Genomic DNA, 17,157 nt, shown 5'->3' with positions numbered 1-17,157 from the left:
CATGTTGCACCGTCTCATTACTGACCACGGAGAGTCTCACTGTGACAAGTGAATCGAGGAATGGGACACAGGGAAGCAGAGTGGCCTAGGGAAAAGAGCAAAGGCCTGGGAGTTGGAGGATCTGGGTTCTAAGCCCTGCTCCACCATGTCTCTGCTCTGTCACCTTGGGCAAGTCGCTTAACTTCTCTGTGCTTCAGTTCTCTCAGCTGCAAAATGGATATTTAATTCCTCTTCTCCCTCCAACTTAGATTGCGAGCCCCATGTGGTACCAGATCATCTTGTGTCTACTCCAGCGCTTAGTACAGTGCTTGGCACACAGTACGCACTTAAATGCAATTATTGTTATTATTATGACAAAAAGTAGGATGGCAGAAGAGAGCCATTCCACTCAATTCTCCTATAGTGAGGAACACATCCTTGACAAACGCATTACAGTGTGTTCACCTGTCAGCTGCGTGACTTTGGGCAAGTCACTTAACTTCTCAGTGCCTCAGTTCCCTCATCTGTAAAATGGGGTTTACGTTCTTACTGTGCATCAAGCATTGTACTTAAATGCTGGGGTAGTCAGGTGAGAATCAGGTCAAACACGGGGCTTCTGGTCTAATCAATCAGTGGTATTTATTGAACACTGACTGTGTACAGAGCACTCTACTAAATGTACAATACAACAGAGTAGGTCTACATGTTCCCTGCCCACAGTGAGCTAGCAGGAAGTCTAAGTAGGAAGGAGAACAGGTAGTGAATCCCCATTTTGCAGATGAGGGAACTGAGGCCCAGAGAAATTTAGTGGCTTGCCCAAGGTCTCCACAGACAAGGGGCAGACCCAATATTAGAACCCACTTCCTCTCACTCCCAGGCCTGGGCTCTTTCCAGTAGGCCACACTGCAGTTACTCAAAAGGATGAGATGGTCTTCAGAAGTACCAACTTTTGAGGGTGTATGATGCTAAATTACTAGCACTATAATCAAATCTTTTCTAAAGTCTGAGGAATGAAGCTCTCTGTCATTCCTGATGGAAGACCTCATCATCATCACCTTAAAGAATAAAATTAGTACAAGGAAGTGTTCATCACTTATCTCAGTATTTATGTGACTTCAGGGTCCACTGAGACTCATGTCCACTTTTACAGTCATGTCCTATATCTCATTGACGACCCCTCAACCACAAACTGCCTACTTCTTCCCCCCGACTCCCTTCCGCTTCAAGTCTGACAGACCATCATTCTTCCCATCCTCAAAGCCTTATTAAGATCATATCTCCTCCAAAAGACCTCCCTGACCATTTCCTAATTTCCCCTACTCCCTCTCCCTTCTGCATCACCCTTGCACTTTGATTTGAGCCCTTTGAACACTGGATATTCACCCCACCCCCAACCCCACAGCACATATCCATACCCGTAATTTATTTTCATGTCTGTCTCCCTCTAAGGACCGTAAGCTCCTTGTGGGCAGAGACCATGACTTACCAACTCTGTAATATTGTTCTCTCCCAAGAGCTTAGCATAGCACTCTTCATTCAGTAAGCACTCAATAAATACCATCAATCATGCCCTAGTGGAAAGAGCATGGGCCTGAGAGTCAGAAGGACACGAGTTCTAATACTGACTCCACTACTTGTCTGCTGTATGACCTCAGGCAAGTCATTTAACTTCTCTGTGCCTTAGTCACCTCATCTGAAAAATGGGGATTGAGACTGTGAACCTCACATGGGACAGGGACTGTGTCCAGCCTGATTTGCTTGCATCCACCCCAGTGCTTAGTATAGTGCCTGGCACATAGTAAGAACTAAACAAATACCATTATTATTGTTATTATTGTTATTGTTTATAAAATGAGGTTTTTCATTGTCTCAGATCAAGTTTACAAATCATGGAGCTGCAAATACCATCCAATGAGCATCAGTGAAAAGTGTTCTATCAGGGCTAGAGGTGAAGCAACCAGAGTAAAAATCTAGGTACCTCTGTACATTCATCACTCAGCCCTCGCAGTTTGGTTTAATCCTCAGGGGAAGATAAAAGGGGGAAACTTAAACTAGATCAGTATACTTACGCTGCACTAGATATATAAGATTCACTATTTATGCAGAGTCTCATTAATACAAAAGGAAACTTAGATATTCAGGCAGTGTGTCTACTTACAGGTCAGCGTATGAAGTAGGTCACCAGATGAAGCTTCCAGATTATGACCCAAAAGGCAGGAACTGAGAGAGCAAGAGTTCCCTTTCATAAATTTGATGACTGCCTGAGTTGCTGATAGGGGTCTCATTCCAAGGAGATTCTAGGAAATGGAGGCCTCTGATCTGGAAAATGCAATTTCCAGACAGCACATCTTGCAAGAATATTACCTACATTCCACTGCCCTTCGTTCCACCTCCAGTAGGGAGCAGAGCATTTTCAGACTTCTGTAGACCCTCTTCGAAATACATGCCTCCATTTTAAATGTTAATAAATGTTGAAATACTTGCTATTTGGTGAACTAAAATATCTCAACTTTTTTTTCCATTCAAGTTGAAGGCTAAAATGAGCACACATTCTGCTCATAGAGTCAAAAAAGAAATCTTAACTTTTGTCCTCCAAAAGGATGCTTTTGAAAAGCAGAGTTGTGTTTATATTTTCTTCAGTTTCACTTGGGGACAGTGTCCCAGGAGTTCCTTCGAAAAACTTAACAATAATTTAAATAAGAGGATCATTAAATCTCCAAATCACCTAGGTGTCTCGAGGATAGATTGTTATTAGGTTACGATGGTTTGGTTCACAAAGGTATACTATATTTTCCCAGGATACATTCCTCCTGTCATTTTTACAGATCTTTCCTCATTCTCACCGCCCTACTTTCCTCCCATTCAATATTTAACTTTTATATTCCTTATCAAATATTTAGTCTTTATCTCGGATCATTTTTTTCACTAATTCATAACCAAGAGGAGTCCCAGTTTCTGAGAAGGTGACACGTAGACAAGTAGTGGAAACTCCATCTTTTGACTCTCTTCCCCACACAGTTAGATCAGGTTGCAGTCTACCCATTCTAGGCCTCCCTTTCTCCTAATATTTTTTTCTGATCTTACCCCTTAATTTTGATTTAATTCACTTTCTGTCTTCTTTCCAACCTCAGACTGGCTCTCCTGAAATCTCTCTTTAAAATCTTCAACCCTATTCCCTTGTAAAATTCCTCTTGCATACTATAAATTTTCAGACTTCTTTCAAAACCTAAAAAGGCTAATAATGATTTTTTTACCTATTTCACCTCAGTAAGCACAGACTAGCTTCCTCTCACTTTCCCTCTTTGGGCTTCTAATATTCCACTGCCAGGATAACATTTTCTCACCACTCTTATAACCACCAATGCCACCATTAATCACCCTGGTTCTATGCCATGATACTTGGACCACTGTGGCCCCGTGAACTACTGAATCAGCCATCATCCTGGTCTTTCTGCCTCCAGCATTTCTTTCTTTCAACCCATACTCCAAATAGCATTTTGGATCATCATTTCAAAATGATAATTGGAAAACAGTTTTTCTCCTCAAAAATCTCCCGTAACCACCTGTTTGTTCTTGCAAAAAAAAAAAATCTTCTATCCAATGTTTCAAGGCTCTCCCATATGTGACTCCTTCTTAGCTTTATGTTCTTTTCTCTTGCTACACTCTGGCTTTCTCGCTTTATACCTATACAGTCTGAAGAAATCTTCTAACTGCATGTTGGCCACTACTTTCCCAGCTCCAACCCATTGCTCAGACCACCTTCTCCTGTCTGAAACGCTGTTCCTAAAAAACTGCACCAAACTATGGCCTTCCCCTCCTCAGTCCCCTTCCCAAAAAGTCAGTCCCTTCAAAAGACATACTTAATGCTAACTTTCTCAGTCATTTTACATTCTCCCAACTACCACCCCTCAGCACTTTTTCACTATTTCACAGTACTTAAAACAATAATATAATTATAGTATTTGTGAAATACTTACTATGTGCCAAGCACTGTTTTAAATGCTGGGGTAGATACAAGGTAATCAGGTTGTGTCACGTGGGGCTCACAGTTTTAATCCCCATTTTACAGATGAGGTAACTGAGGCAGAGAGAAGTTAAGCGGCTTGCCCAAGGTCACACAGCAGACAAGTGGTGGGGCCGGAATTAGAACCCATGTCCTCTGACTCCCAAGCCTGTGCTCTTTCTACTAAGCCACGCTGCTTCCTGTATGTATTTAGAACCACCCATAGCTCTTCTGTTCCTATTAATTTAGTTACTCTATTTAACCAAATGCTTTTCAAAATATCTGTATTTCCAGTTTCTTCTTCATGTCTGTAAAGCTATTTGTGTCTTTCTAACCCCATTAGAGTGTAAGCAGCTCAAATATACTGCTTAGTACAGTGCTCTGCACACAGTAAGCACTCAATAAATATGACTGAATGAATGAATGTAGGTAATTCGTGCTGGCTTCTATTGGACCCTGTTTAGTAAAATGAATTGCACACAGTAGGCGGTCAATTAATTCTATTAGTGGATTGGAGTCATTCCATCGACTGCATTAGCACCTAAGTATTTTTTATTGATTTGTTCATTTCTAAGTGAGGAAAATGTAAAAGAAGTAAAATATGCAATCCCACTCCTTGAGTTGCTTCCAAACCTAGAGGGACGTAGTAAACATAAACTGATGACTATACCATAGATAATAGCAATAATAATGATGGCATTTGTTAAGCTCTTACTATGTGCAAAGCACTGTTCTAAGTGCGGGGGAGGATACAAGGTCATCAGGTTGTCCCACGTGGGGACAGTCTTAATTCCCATTTTACAGTTGAGGGAACTGAGGCACAGAGAAGTTAAGTGACTTGCCCAAAGTCACACAGCTGACAAGTGGCAGAGCTGGGATGTGAACCCATGGCCTCTGAGTCCCCAGCCCGTGCTCTTTCCACTGAGCCACACTGCTTCTCTAAGACAGTAGTGACAGAATAGAAATCAAGAATGACACAAGTGAATTAGTGAATTTCGTTAAGGATGTTTTGGGATAATTGGAGGTAAGTTGTTTGTGAAGATCAATATGACTTCATTATCCCAAGTTTAAAGAATTTGGTGAATAACAGGCATTTAACAAATACAAAGCATCAGGGTATTTAGTGTGATAATATTTAAAAGCATTAGAACCTTTGTGCCCATTTTTCTGTTTTCTTTCTACTTCTTAATAAAGTATTCCATTTATTGTCCCTGCACACACTGATTCATTTAATAGTATTTACTGAGCACTTACTATGTGCAGAGCACTGTACTAAGAGCTTGGAATGTACAAGTCGGCAACAGATAGAGACAGTCCCTGCCGTTTGACGGGCTTACAGTCTAATCAGGAATGTTTCAATACAAGTGGATGATAATGATGAAGATGACAAAGTAGCTTGTGATTCTAATTCTATTAAGACCATTCACCAGCTAGTTCAGTATTCTGCTGTCTTCCAATCTCCTCACAAGGGGAAAGCTGTTTTTTAAAAAAGGCAATTGTTTCTTCCTTAGATCTTGTCATCTAACACATATATTAATAATGCAATGAGATAAAATAAATCTTTAACCCCCCAAATCTCTATTCATTTATTGTCAAGCCATAAAAAATATTTGGAATATTATTATTATAAATCATATTTATTGAGCATTTACTGTGTGCAAAGTACTTTACTAAGCACTTGGGAGAGTACATTATAGCATCAAACACATTCTCTGCTCCCAACAAGCTCACAGTCTAGACTGGATGTGGCTTAGTGAAAGGACCATGGGCTTGGGTGTCAAAGGACATGGGTTATAATACCGGCTCTGCCTCTTGTCTACTGTGTGACCTTGGGCAAGTCACTTAACTTCTCTGTGCCTCAGATATCTCATCTGTAAAATGGGGATTAAAAGTGTGATCTCCACATGGGAAAGCCTGATTACACTGTATCTATCCCAGAACTTAGAACAGTGCTTGGCACATAGTAAGCGCTTACCAAATACAATAATTATTATTATTATAATTGTATGTAGTGTCCCTTGATAAAGGACTCATGTTTCATGTTTTTATATTAGTCATTAGTCACCAATTAGTCATTGGAACAGCAATATATTGAATATATAGTAGCTGTAAAATGTAATATATTTATGTATACCTACATATATACATATTCTTTTTGCTGCCCATTTGCACCCCATTTAAACACTAAGTGTGAGCATTACTATTTCACAAGCCTATAAGAATTTCAAAGAAAGCACACCACTGTACCATGTTTCATTTTCAGTCCTATCATAAGAAGTTCTTTTCTCCCTCTCACTTGTCAAAAGCACCCATGGAAATAATTTTTTTAAGTCATGGCTTTTTTCAAGGCCTCCTTCACATCTTTGTTCCTCAGGCTGTATATCAGCGGATTCAACATGGGGATTACCAAGGTGTAAAATACGGCCACTACTTTCTCCTGATCCAGAGAATGCAGTGATGTCGGCTGGACGTAGCTAAAGCTAACTGAGCTGTAAAACAAGGTCACGGCTGTCAGATGGGAGGCACAGGTGGAAAAAGCTTTCTGTCTCCCCTCAGTAGAGGGGATCCTCAGTATGGTAGCCACGATGAAAATGTAGGAGATGAAGACGAACAGGAAAGTGATGATAGCTAGAATCCCAGAGAGGGTGAAAAGGAGGATCTCATTAATGCGGGTATCAGCACAGGGGAGCTTCAGCAGTGGAGGGACATCACAAAAATAATGGTTCACAACATTGGGACCGCAGAAAGGCAGTCTCAGCAAGCTCCCTGTGTGTGACAGTGAGTTTATAATTCCTCCGAGATAGGACCCAACCACAAGATTGATACAGAGCTTCTTGGTCACAATGATGTTGTAAAGCAGTGGGTTGCAGATTGCCACGTAGCGATCGAACGCCATGACAGCCAGCAGGATGCCCTCAGAGGATACGTACATGATGAAAAGGAAACACTGAGTGAAGCATCCAGCAAAAGAAATGGTTTTTTTCTCTGAGAAGTAGTTTGCCAACATTTTGGGAGCAAAGACTGTGGCATAACATAAGTCCAAGAAGGACAAGTTACTGAGGAAAAAGTACATAGTCGTTTGAAGTCGGGAATCGACCTGGATTAAAACAATCATTCCAATATTCCCTACCAGTGTAACAAAGTATATTGCTAGAAAAAGCATAAAAAGAGGGACCTGAAGCTCTGGACGATCTGTCAATCCCACAAGAATGAATTCAGTAACTGTAGTGTGATTTCCTCTAGCCATTTAATGAATTAGTCAGTTAGAAAATCCCTTATATCTTTAAGAGCCCCTCCTCTGGAAATTTGTATCATTAACATTCACAGACAATTACAGATAAATTGCTTGTGAAAGACATATATATGCACATATGCATATATATATATATACACACATGTATACCATTGAGGGAGTCTTTTAAAGATATTCACATTAAAAAGTCCTTGGTTTTGTTTTCCTTTCACCCATCTCTTGGTCTTATTTGTTTGATCCTCACTGTTCTTCTTTCAAGTAGTTATGCTAGATTTAAACTATTTTTATCCAACATTTGGAGAAGTCTACTACTTCATTCTTGAAGGTTGAAGTTCAGATTATCCACCCTTGTCGCCCATACTTCTTTTCTTTAAACTGGAAGCACGACACCGAAATGTTCATCTGTAAGTCTAAATATAAGGTGGGCTAAGTTTCCAGGGGCATATGAGCTACCAGAAATTCCTGATAGCCCATGCTTTCCTTTTTAATCCTGAAAGACAAAAAAAAGGAGTTTATAAACTGGTCATAAGGGTAAAGATGAAAGCAGTTCATTTTTCAGAGACTAAATGTATTAAAATAAATAAATGTCAAATTAAACTTGACTCCCAAATTTGAAAGAGAGTTGAAGAGCAAATGAAGTTCTGTGGCAAAGATTAAGTTCTGATGGCTTTGTCTCAGACTACCCCAAGTTTAAAATTTATACATTTTTTCTAACAAAATATCGGAGACTAAACCTCTTAAAATAAATGTTTGTTCAAAAGCTTGAAGAAAGGATTTTAAAGTGTCCTAGTAAAGGCAAAAAATCCAGTGGGCAAAATTGGATCACAAAAGAAGTAGAGGATTTAAAAAACTCAAATGAGTTTTCCTATGTCAAAAACTGGTAAATGTAAGGTGATAATAATCAGGACTCTTGTGATTTGTCTTGTCCACTGAGCCACTGTAATAGGTTTATTTCTAAAGCTTATTTAAGGCGGCTTATAAGAAACAAAATATGACAGCTTAAAATAAAATTGGCAACAAGCATTGTTCTGAGCAAATTAGAAATCTTTTCTTGAGCAAATTTCCCAGAAACGTTTGCTTAGGAATAAATTTGAGTCAGTGATGCTATCCCACTTCAGATGTCTGAAAAGATGGAAGTTTTAGCTCTGTTCTCATCAATCCAGTGCACACATTCACCTTACTAGAAAACAAATATTTCAAAATATTTTTTAAAAGATTCACCCTACTTCATAGGCATAAAATAGATGTTTCTTAATAAGAACAGAGAACTAAAACTTGAATTTACCTTTAAATATCTATGGCTTTCATAATAATAATGGTACTGTTAAGGACTTTGTATGTCACAAGCAGTATACTTAAGTAATCAAGTTGGTACAGTCTCTATCCCAAGTGGGGCTCACAGTCGAAGGAGAGACACGCACTAAAATAAAATCCAGGTAGGACTGAGTAATAGTAATGATAATGATGGTGTTTTTTAAACACTAACTCTGTGCCACGCACTGTTCTAAGTGCTGGGGTAGATACACAAGCTAATCAGGTTGTCCCACGTGGGGCTCACAGTCTTAATCCTCATTTTACAGATGAGGTAACTGAGGCACCGAGAAGTGAAATGACTTGCCCAAGTACACACAGTTGACAAGTGGGGGAAGATGGGATTAGAACCCATGTCCTCTGACTCCCAAGGCCGTGCTCTTTCCATTAATTAATTAATCGTTGGGTTATCCATTTTGGAACATCATAAACAAATGGCTCTGATTAATTGTAACCTTTATACATTTCTTTCCTGTACTTTTGTTCTAAAATGCTAAGACCTAATGATTGTTGATGTCTGCTCAAATTCAGATCATCCATAAATTATAAAATAAGTTTTATTTCTAAAAATGTTTGGTTCTTCCTTCTCCATTTAGAATCAGTCGTAATCCATCTCTCAAGTTTCTGATCTGAGCACTCTAAAACTTAAAAGAGATACAGTTTTTTTAGCATTCACAGACAAGTGAGAGAGCATTGTGGAAAGGGAAAGTGGACAGAGGTCTTCAAAGCTTTAGAACCTGGTGGAACTGTAGAGGTCTAGAATCAGTCAATCAGTCAATGGTATTTATTGAACACTTACTATGCTCAGAGTACCGTACTAAGCACTTGGGATAGTACAATACAACAGAGTTGGGAGACACACACTGCCCACAGGGAGCTTACAGTCTAGAGGGAGAGATGGACATTAACATACATTATGAATATGAACATGTGATAAGGGCCTGAGGATGAGGTGGATATCAAGTTTTTAAAAACTATGACCTGAAGACCTCTAAGAAAATCTCTTTTCAATAAATAAGATTGTACTTCTAGAAAAGTGAAGGCAATTGATTTGAAAGCAGCCTCCAAAATCTTTCTTTCTCCTTTAGCATAAAGGTATTTGGATTGAAGGAAAATTGAAACCCCCCAAAATGATGAACTGTGACATAGTAAATCATAGAGCTCTCATAAAGACCCCAAGTAAGTGAAGTTTAAACATAGAACCATGTTTTACCAAAACACTGAAATATTTACATTTTAATAGCTATTGAAATAGTAAAATAATTTTTGAAAAATACCATCTTTTGATGTAACAACTGGCAAGATAAAATCAGAAATCTCAATCAGTAGTTACTATCCTGTGGTCAACTACAGAAAAGTAATAATGAATTTGAAACATGTAAGTGGTTCTTTTGTTTGCCTAGGGCTGAATATTTTTCTTGCTCTATGGTTATAATTTTTTCAAACAAACCTACAAATATATAAACTCATTAAGCATACGGTTGGTTTCTCACAATGTCTCAGACACTTGCTGCTAAAAATTGCTGAATACCAAAAATAGTACAAATTTCAGTAACTTGCAGAATAACAGCACATTTGTCTGAATAAATCATTTTTTTAAAGTTGCATAAGTGTCTGATTATTAGCATAACTCATACAATAAAAGCACCCTCATGTAAAGTAACTATAGGGAATATCTGCAAGATGGTCCTTGGGTACCCATACCTGTATTGAGTGTTATAGCCAGTGAGCATCGCAGCTTCTTTCACTGCTCTTTAGTCTATTATTTAGTCTGGAGCAAAATTGGAAAATTAAATTCTAGAAAGTTCATTTCACATTTAAGTAGCCCCAATAGGGCAGTAAATATGCAATGTAAGAATAACACTAAAAGTAGATAGTAATTTCCAAAATGCATAAATCCTCAGATTCTGAGCCTTGTGTGGATAACCTCTTCATGGGGCAGACAGTTCTGCCATGAGTTGATTCCATGGGTTCTGTTAATATAGGATATAGTGGCATTTGGGGACACAGTCCCTTAAGCCTGTAGGAACTCTGAATCCTAGCTCAGAACCTGAATTTGGTTCATAAAATATCCTGTGGGACTTCTGATGGCATGTGTCCTCTCTGGAGTGTGGAAATGCTCTGGTGGTTTGTTATTTTCCTTTCTTATTTTAGTGATTCATTTCCTATTCCCTGAAAAAGCTTTTTCATCAGTCCCAGTCTGGTGCACCTTCAAGTAATCTATTTCATCAATGATAAACTCTGACATAAATCTAAACATGGAGAACCAAATAAAAAAATGGATTTTATCTCAAGTGGGGCTGAAAGTTCAAGTCCATTCTGTAAGCAACCTTGATTGTATTATGTCCATCAATCAGTGGCTTTTATTGAGCTCTTGGGAGAGTAGAATATGATAGAGTTGGTAGATATGATCTCTGCCCTCAAGAAGCTTACAATATAGTGGTAGAGACAGACATTAAAATAAATTATAGAAAGGGGAAGCAGTGGAGTATAAGAATAGGGACATGAGTGCTGTGGTGCTGATGATAGGGTGCAGTTCAAAATGCTTAACGTGTACTGACCCAAGTGTATAGCCGGTGCAGACGTTTGGGTGACCAGGATGGTGAAATGAGGGGTTAGGGAAGGCTTCTTGAAGGAGATATGATTATAGGAGGGCTTTAAAGATGGGGAAAGTGGTGATCTGTCAAATATCAAGAGGAAGGAAGTTCCAAGCCAGTGGGAGGAGAAGGGCAAGGGGTCGGTGGAAAGAGAAATGAGATCAAGAACAGTAAGTAGGTTGACATTAGGGGAGCGAAGTGCCCAGGTTGGGTTGTAGTAGGAACTGAGTTAGGTTAGATAAGGAGGGATCGAGCTGACTGAGTGCTTTATGACCCTTGATAAGGAGATTCTGTTTAATGAGGAGACAAATGGGTGATCACTGAAAGTTTTCGAAGAGTTGGAAGAGCATGAGGCTGGGAGCCAGAACATACAGGAATTAGTTCCAGCTCCGATAATAGCCTGTTGGGTGGCCTTGGGAAAGTCCCAATCTTTCTATGCCTCAGTTTCTTCATCTCTAAAATGTTGATAATAATAATAGCTACCTCTCCCTACCTCAGAGGTCTTTCATAGAAAAAATGAGATGTTTGGTATGAAAGCACTTTGGAAAAATGAAAGAACTAGGCAAATGCAAGATGATATTTTTTTAATCATTATTATATTAAAATGCTCAACCTTTCCTGCCCATTGTGGGCAGGGATTGTCTCTCCTTATTGCTGTATTGTACCTTCTGAGTTCTTAGTACAGTGCTCTGCACACAGTATGCACTCAGTAAATACAATTGAATGAAGAATGAATGACCCCTGCCTGATCCATCTGACCCTGTGTTTCAAGAGGTCTGGGTGTGGTCCAAAACTGCCTGAACCACCCCGAGTCATCCCTGGAAAGCTTCAGGAGACTCCCCTGGAAGTTTGCCATGGTAGCTCTGTGGGAAATCACACATGACCTTGTGATCCAATAATCATAATAATAATGATAATGATTAAGGTATTTGTTAAGCGATTACTCTGTGCCAGACACTGTACTAAGTTCTGGGGTGGGATTCAAAGCAAATTGGATTGGACATTGTCCCTGTCCCACATGGGGCTCATAGTCTTAATCCCCATTTTACAGTTGAGGTAACTAAGACCCAGAGAAGTGAAGTGACTTGCCCAAAGACACACAGCAGAGAAGTGGCAGAACCAGTATTAGAACCCATGACCTTCTGACTCCCAGGTCCATGCTCTATCCAATATGCCAGGCTGCTCTGCTGACCCTAATTGGGTCAGGAAGTGGTTTTCTGGAACTTTGAGGATCACCTTGTCCCCTTCTACCTCACCTCCCTTCTCTCCTTCTACAGCCCAGCCCACACGATCCATTCCTCTGGTGCTAACCTTCTCACTGGGTCTTGTTCTCTCCTGTCCCGCAGTTGACCCCTGACCCAAATCCTACCTCTGGCCTGGAATGTCCTCCCTCCTCACATCCGCCAAAATAACTCTCTTCCCCCCTTCAAAGCCCTATCTAAGGCTCACTTCCTCCAGGAGGCCTTCCCAGACTGAGGCCTCCCTTTCCCTCTCCCCCTCCTCCCCTCTCCATTGTCCCCACTCCCTCCCTCTGCTCTACGCCCTTCCCCTCCCCACAGCACTTGTGTGTGGTGTATGTATATATTTGTTATTCTATTTTTTTTAAATGATGTGTATGTATCTATAATTCTGTTTATTTCTATCGATCTTATTGATGCCTGTTTACTTGTTTTGTTGTCTGTCTCTCCTCTTCTAGACTGTGAACCCATTGTTGGGTAGGGATCGTCTCTATTTGTTGCTGAATTGTACTTTCCAAGATCTTAGCACAGTGCTCTGCACACAGTAAGCGCTCGATAAATACAATTGAATGAGTGAATATATTTGGCTGTCTCACTGCTCTGCTCTTACTCCTATTCCTGCTCTGCCTTCTACTTCGCTCTCGCAGGGTGAGGACAGTGTGGACGCAGTGGGTGCGACCAGAAGGAAAGGAAGCCTGCCTATTCCATGTTCCCCCTTCCCTCACCTCCCACCGAAGCAGACTTCTTTCCTCTCTTCTTTTCCTGCTCTGACTATACCTTTTCCTTCTATGAATGTCCTCCCTCACTAGATTGTAAGCGCCTTGAGGGTAGGGACCTGTCTTCAAACTCCTCTCTTCTATTCCACATGCTTAATGTAGCACTCTACATACCACAGGCTCTCAATAAATACTACTGCTTGATTGATTATTGATGCCCTTACCTCCCTGACTGTGGCCCTTTCTCTCCCTCTTCAACCATATCTTTGACAGTATTTTTAAAATGTTTTGGTTCCTTTTTGGGGATGCAAAAAGAAGTTGGGACCCCTTCACCTCCAGAATCACCCATATCCATCTGAATAGAACTCCTTCTCCCAAAATAACTTTGGTTTCTCCTGAGTGTTTGTGTGCTAGACAGAGACTGTTAAATCTCTTTGGCGACAGGGGTTTCTGCTAGATAAAGAGTCTAACAAAGGGCTCAACGTGGATTAAGTCCTGGGGTGAGTCAGAATATTAGTGTTATCAGAGTCCGTACATAGTAAACACTCAATAAATATGATTGAATGAATCAGAGAAGCAGCTGGGCTTAGTGGAAAGAGCGCGGGCTTAGGAGTCAGAGGACATGGGTTCTAATCTCGGCTCCACCACTTGTCTGCTGCGTGACCTTGGACAAGTCACTTCACTTCTCTGTGCCTTAGTTACCTCATCTGAAAATGGGGATTAAAAGTGTGAGCCCCATGTGGGCCTACCTGATTACCCTGTATCCATCCCAGAGCTTAGAATGATGCTTGGCACATAGTAAGCGCTTAACAAATACCATAATAAAAGAGCAAATTTAGCTGCTCTGGGACCCTTAAAATTTACCTGTGTGGCCTGTTTCCTGTCAAGCTATGGCATATTTGCCCAGACCACTTGGAAGTGTGTAACTACATTCAAAGTTCTGGGGTTTGGGGGTTTTCTGGATCCTCCCCTCAACATTCTAAACTCATCCTCTCCATCTGAACGCCTACCTGCACCACCACCCTGGACACTTTTCTCTATGAAGAAGAATAATAATTGGGGTATTTGTTAAGTATTTACTATGTGTTAAGCACTGTACTAAACTCTGGAGTGAATGAAATACAATCGGATCATACTGCCTGTGTCTCCTACGGCATAAAGTTTAAGTAGAAGAGGGAACAGCTATTTAATCTCCATTTTATAGATGAGGAAACTGAGGTCCAGAGAAGTTAAGTGACTTGCCTAACATTGCAAAGCAGTGCAAGTGGGGAGCCGGGATTAGAACTCAGGTTCCCTGACTCCCAGATCTGGGCCCTTCAGCTCCAAAATTGTTGGGTGCCAATAGGGATCTCCCCACTGCTTATGTTCCCTCTGTTTCAAAAATGAATTCAAGCAGCCTAAGCCTACAGTCCATTCTGTGTCCCCAAACCAGAGTGCAAATGAAGTCTGGGATCAGTCTGAGAAGTATCAAAAGGTATTTATTGAGCATACAGCTACACAAAGGAAATAAAACACGTTATTTCTGCTCTCTGTCAATTTCCGATCTAAGGAAGAAGCTTACTCCCATATGTTTGAGTAAAATAAGCATTCTGTACCTTGCCTGTTGCTTTCTGCCATTGATTCTCACCTATAATTTCAAGAAACATGAAGCTTCTCCCTCAGCCAGCTACACCAGGTTCCGAGCAATCCTGGCGCAAGAAGGAGGAAAAGAGCTGAAGGAATGACTGGTAGGGAGAGAAGATTGGAGAAAGAAAGAAGTGAAGGGAAGGGAATGAAGGAAAAAAGGGAGGGAAGGACAAAGTAATGGAGAGGAAAGTTTATGAAAGTTAGACCAAAGATTTGATTTGGTGTAAGGTTTAAATGTGTTCATTGGGCAGTTTGGAGCCACTTCAACAGATTCATCCATCATAAAGCCCACCACCCTCCGAGCTCCATCAATGGCCTTGTAAAGTGCAAATTCACCTGGCCTGCTCCGAGAGGGCCATCAGCCCTGACATAAATTCTGCTTTTGGTGCAGTGAGGTACTTCGAGAAGTTAGGATTATACCATGTAAAGGATGGCTACCCAAGCCCTTTTTGGCACAAAGCTGGACAAGGGTTCTCAGCATAATTCAAGATAAAGTGAAAGAAAGAGCCATAGCTAAGAGGAAATAGCGGGACCTTGATTCTAGAGCACTAACCCTATTCCTAAAATCCCAAATATGTAACAGAGAGCAGAGCGATCATAAAGCAGAAACATTGTGAGAATATTTCATTTATGGAGGTCAATCGATTAATCACTGTTATGTATTGAGTACTTAGTGTTTGCGCAGCATTCTATGTATGAAGTGCTTGGAAAAGTACAATGCAACAGAGTTAGTAGTCATATTCACTTCCAACGAGGAGTTTACAATCTGGAGGAGGACCTTACAGTTTAGAGTTTTCACAGTAAATTATCTGAAAACTGTTGGATTTAATATCTTGGAGATGTTTACCCATTAATTTGTACTTTATATAGCCTTGTTTTCATGGAAAAAATTTTACCCTGGGGCTCTTCTATTATTTCTTTTTGCCTTCCTACTATGAACATCTGTGTTACTATTCTTATTCATTTATTGTTCATTGTCCATTTATTGTTCACTAGAGAATCAGTGCGGTCTAGTAAAAAGAACACAGGTAACGGAGTCAGAGAACAAAGCTTGAATCCCAGATCTGCCACTTGCCTGCTGTGTAAATGGGGGAAAACATTCAACTAATCTGTGCCTCAGTTTCCTCATCTATATATAATGGCGATCCACTACCTATTCTCCCTCCTATTTAGACTGTGCAGTCTGGGGCAGGGACTATTGGTGTTGCTTAAAGGAGGTTTTGATGAAACCTCAATGTTGAGCCCGGGCTTGGGAGTCAGAGGGTGTGGGTTCTAATCCCAGCTCCGCCACTTGTCTGCTGTGTGACCTTGGGCAAGTCACTTAACTTCTCTGTTACCTCATCTGTAAAAATGGGAATTAAAAAATGTGAGCCCCAAGTGGGACAATCTGATGTCCCTGTATCTACCCTAGTGCTTAGAACAGTGCTCTGCACATAATAAACACTTAACAAATACCATAATTATTATTATTATTATTATGAAATTAGTGGTGGCAATTTTTCCACTTGATTGACCTTTTCAAAGCCTCCTTCACATCCTTGTTCCTCAGGCTGTAAATCAGGGGATTTAGCATGGGGACGACCAGGGTGTAAACCACCGCAGACACTTTCTCTTGCTCCAGGGAATACTGGGAACTGGGCTGAATGTAGCTGAAGGACAGTGAGCCATAGAACAAGATCACAGCTGTCAGGTGGGAGGTGCAAGTGGAGAAGGTTTTGTATCTCCCCTTGACCGAGCCGATCCTGAGGATGGCGATGACGATTTGGACATAAGAGATCACGATGATAATTAAGGTGATTGTTGCAATCACTCCAGAGAAGGTCAAAAGTAGCAGCTCATTGGTGTGGGAGTCAGAACAGGAGAGTTTCAGGAGAGGGGGGATATCACAGAAGAAATGATTGACGACATTAGGTCCGCAAAAATTCAACCTCAATAATCCAACTGTGTGTGTCAGCGAATTGACAAGACCTCCCAGATAGGATGCAAGCACTAGCTGAATGCAGATCTTTGGGATCATGATAGCTGTGTACAACAGAGGGTTGACGATCGCTGTGTAGCGGTCATACGCCATGATGGCCAGGAGGAAGCCCTCAGTAGTAATATAAATGGCAAAAAAGAAACTCTGAAAGACACATCCAATGAATGAGCTGGACTTACTTTCCAAAAAGAAATTTATCAACATTTTAGGGGACAAGACAGTAGAGTAGCAGATATCACAGAGCGCGAGGTTACACAGAAAGAAGTACATGGGGGTGTGAAGAGTGGTATTGATCTGGATTAATAGGATCATACACACATTTCCTACCATAGTGACCAGATAAATGATCAAGAACAGGACAAAGAGGGGCATCTGCAGTTCTGGACGATCTGTCAGACCCACAAGCAGGAACTCAGTCACTGATGTGTGGTTGCTTCCAGCCATGTATTCAGATTT

General features: G+C 40.7%; 2 protein-coding genes across 2 annotated transcripts; both read right to left on the bottom strand.

Moving 5' to 3' along the window:
• Window positions 1–6,308: 6,308 nt before the first annotated feature.
• On the bottom strand, window positions 6,309–7,229 carry LOC100089146 (olfactory receptor 1052-like). The gene has a single exon (XM_016225711.1). It carries the CDS (start codon window positions 7,227–7,229, stop codon window positions 6,309–6,311), a length of 921 nt encoding a protein of 306 aa, XP_016081197.1.
• An 8,977-nt stretch (window positions 7,230–16,206) lies between these two features.
• Window positions 16,207–17,157, bottom strand: LOC100084041 (olfactory receptor 1052-like). The gene has a single exon (XM_007666605.2). It carries the CDS (start codon window positions 17,143–17,145, stop codon window positions 16,207–16,209), a length of 939 nt encoding a protein of 312 aa, XP_007664795.2. The 5' UTR covers window positions 17,146–17,157.

The sequence above is a fragment of the Ornithorhynchus anatinus genome, chromosome 3, assembly GCF_004115215.2.
Source record: "Ornithorhynchus anatinus isolate Pmale09 chromosome 3, mOrnAna1.pri.v4, whole genome shotgun sequence".
Classification (NCBI taxonomy): Eukaryota; Metazoa; Chordata; class Mammalia; order Monotremata; family Ornithorhynchidae; genus Ornithorhynchus; species Ornithorhynchus anatinus.
This window is presented reverse-complemented; position numbering and strand designations above follow the sequence as displayed.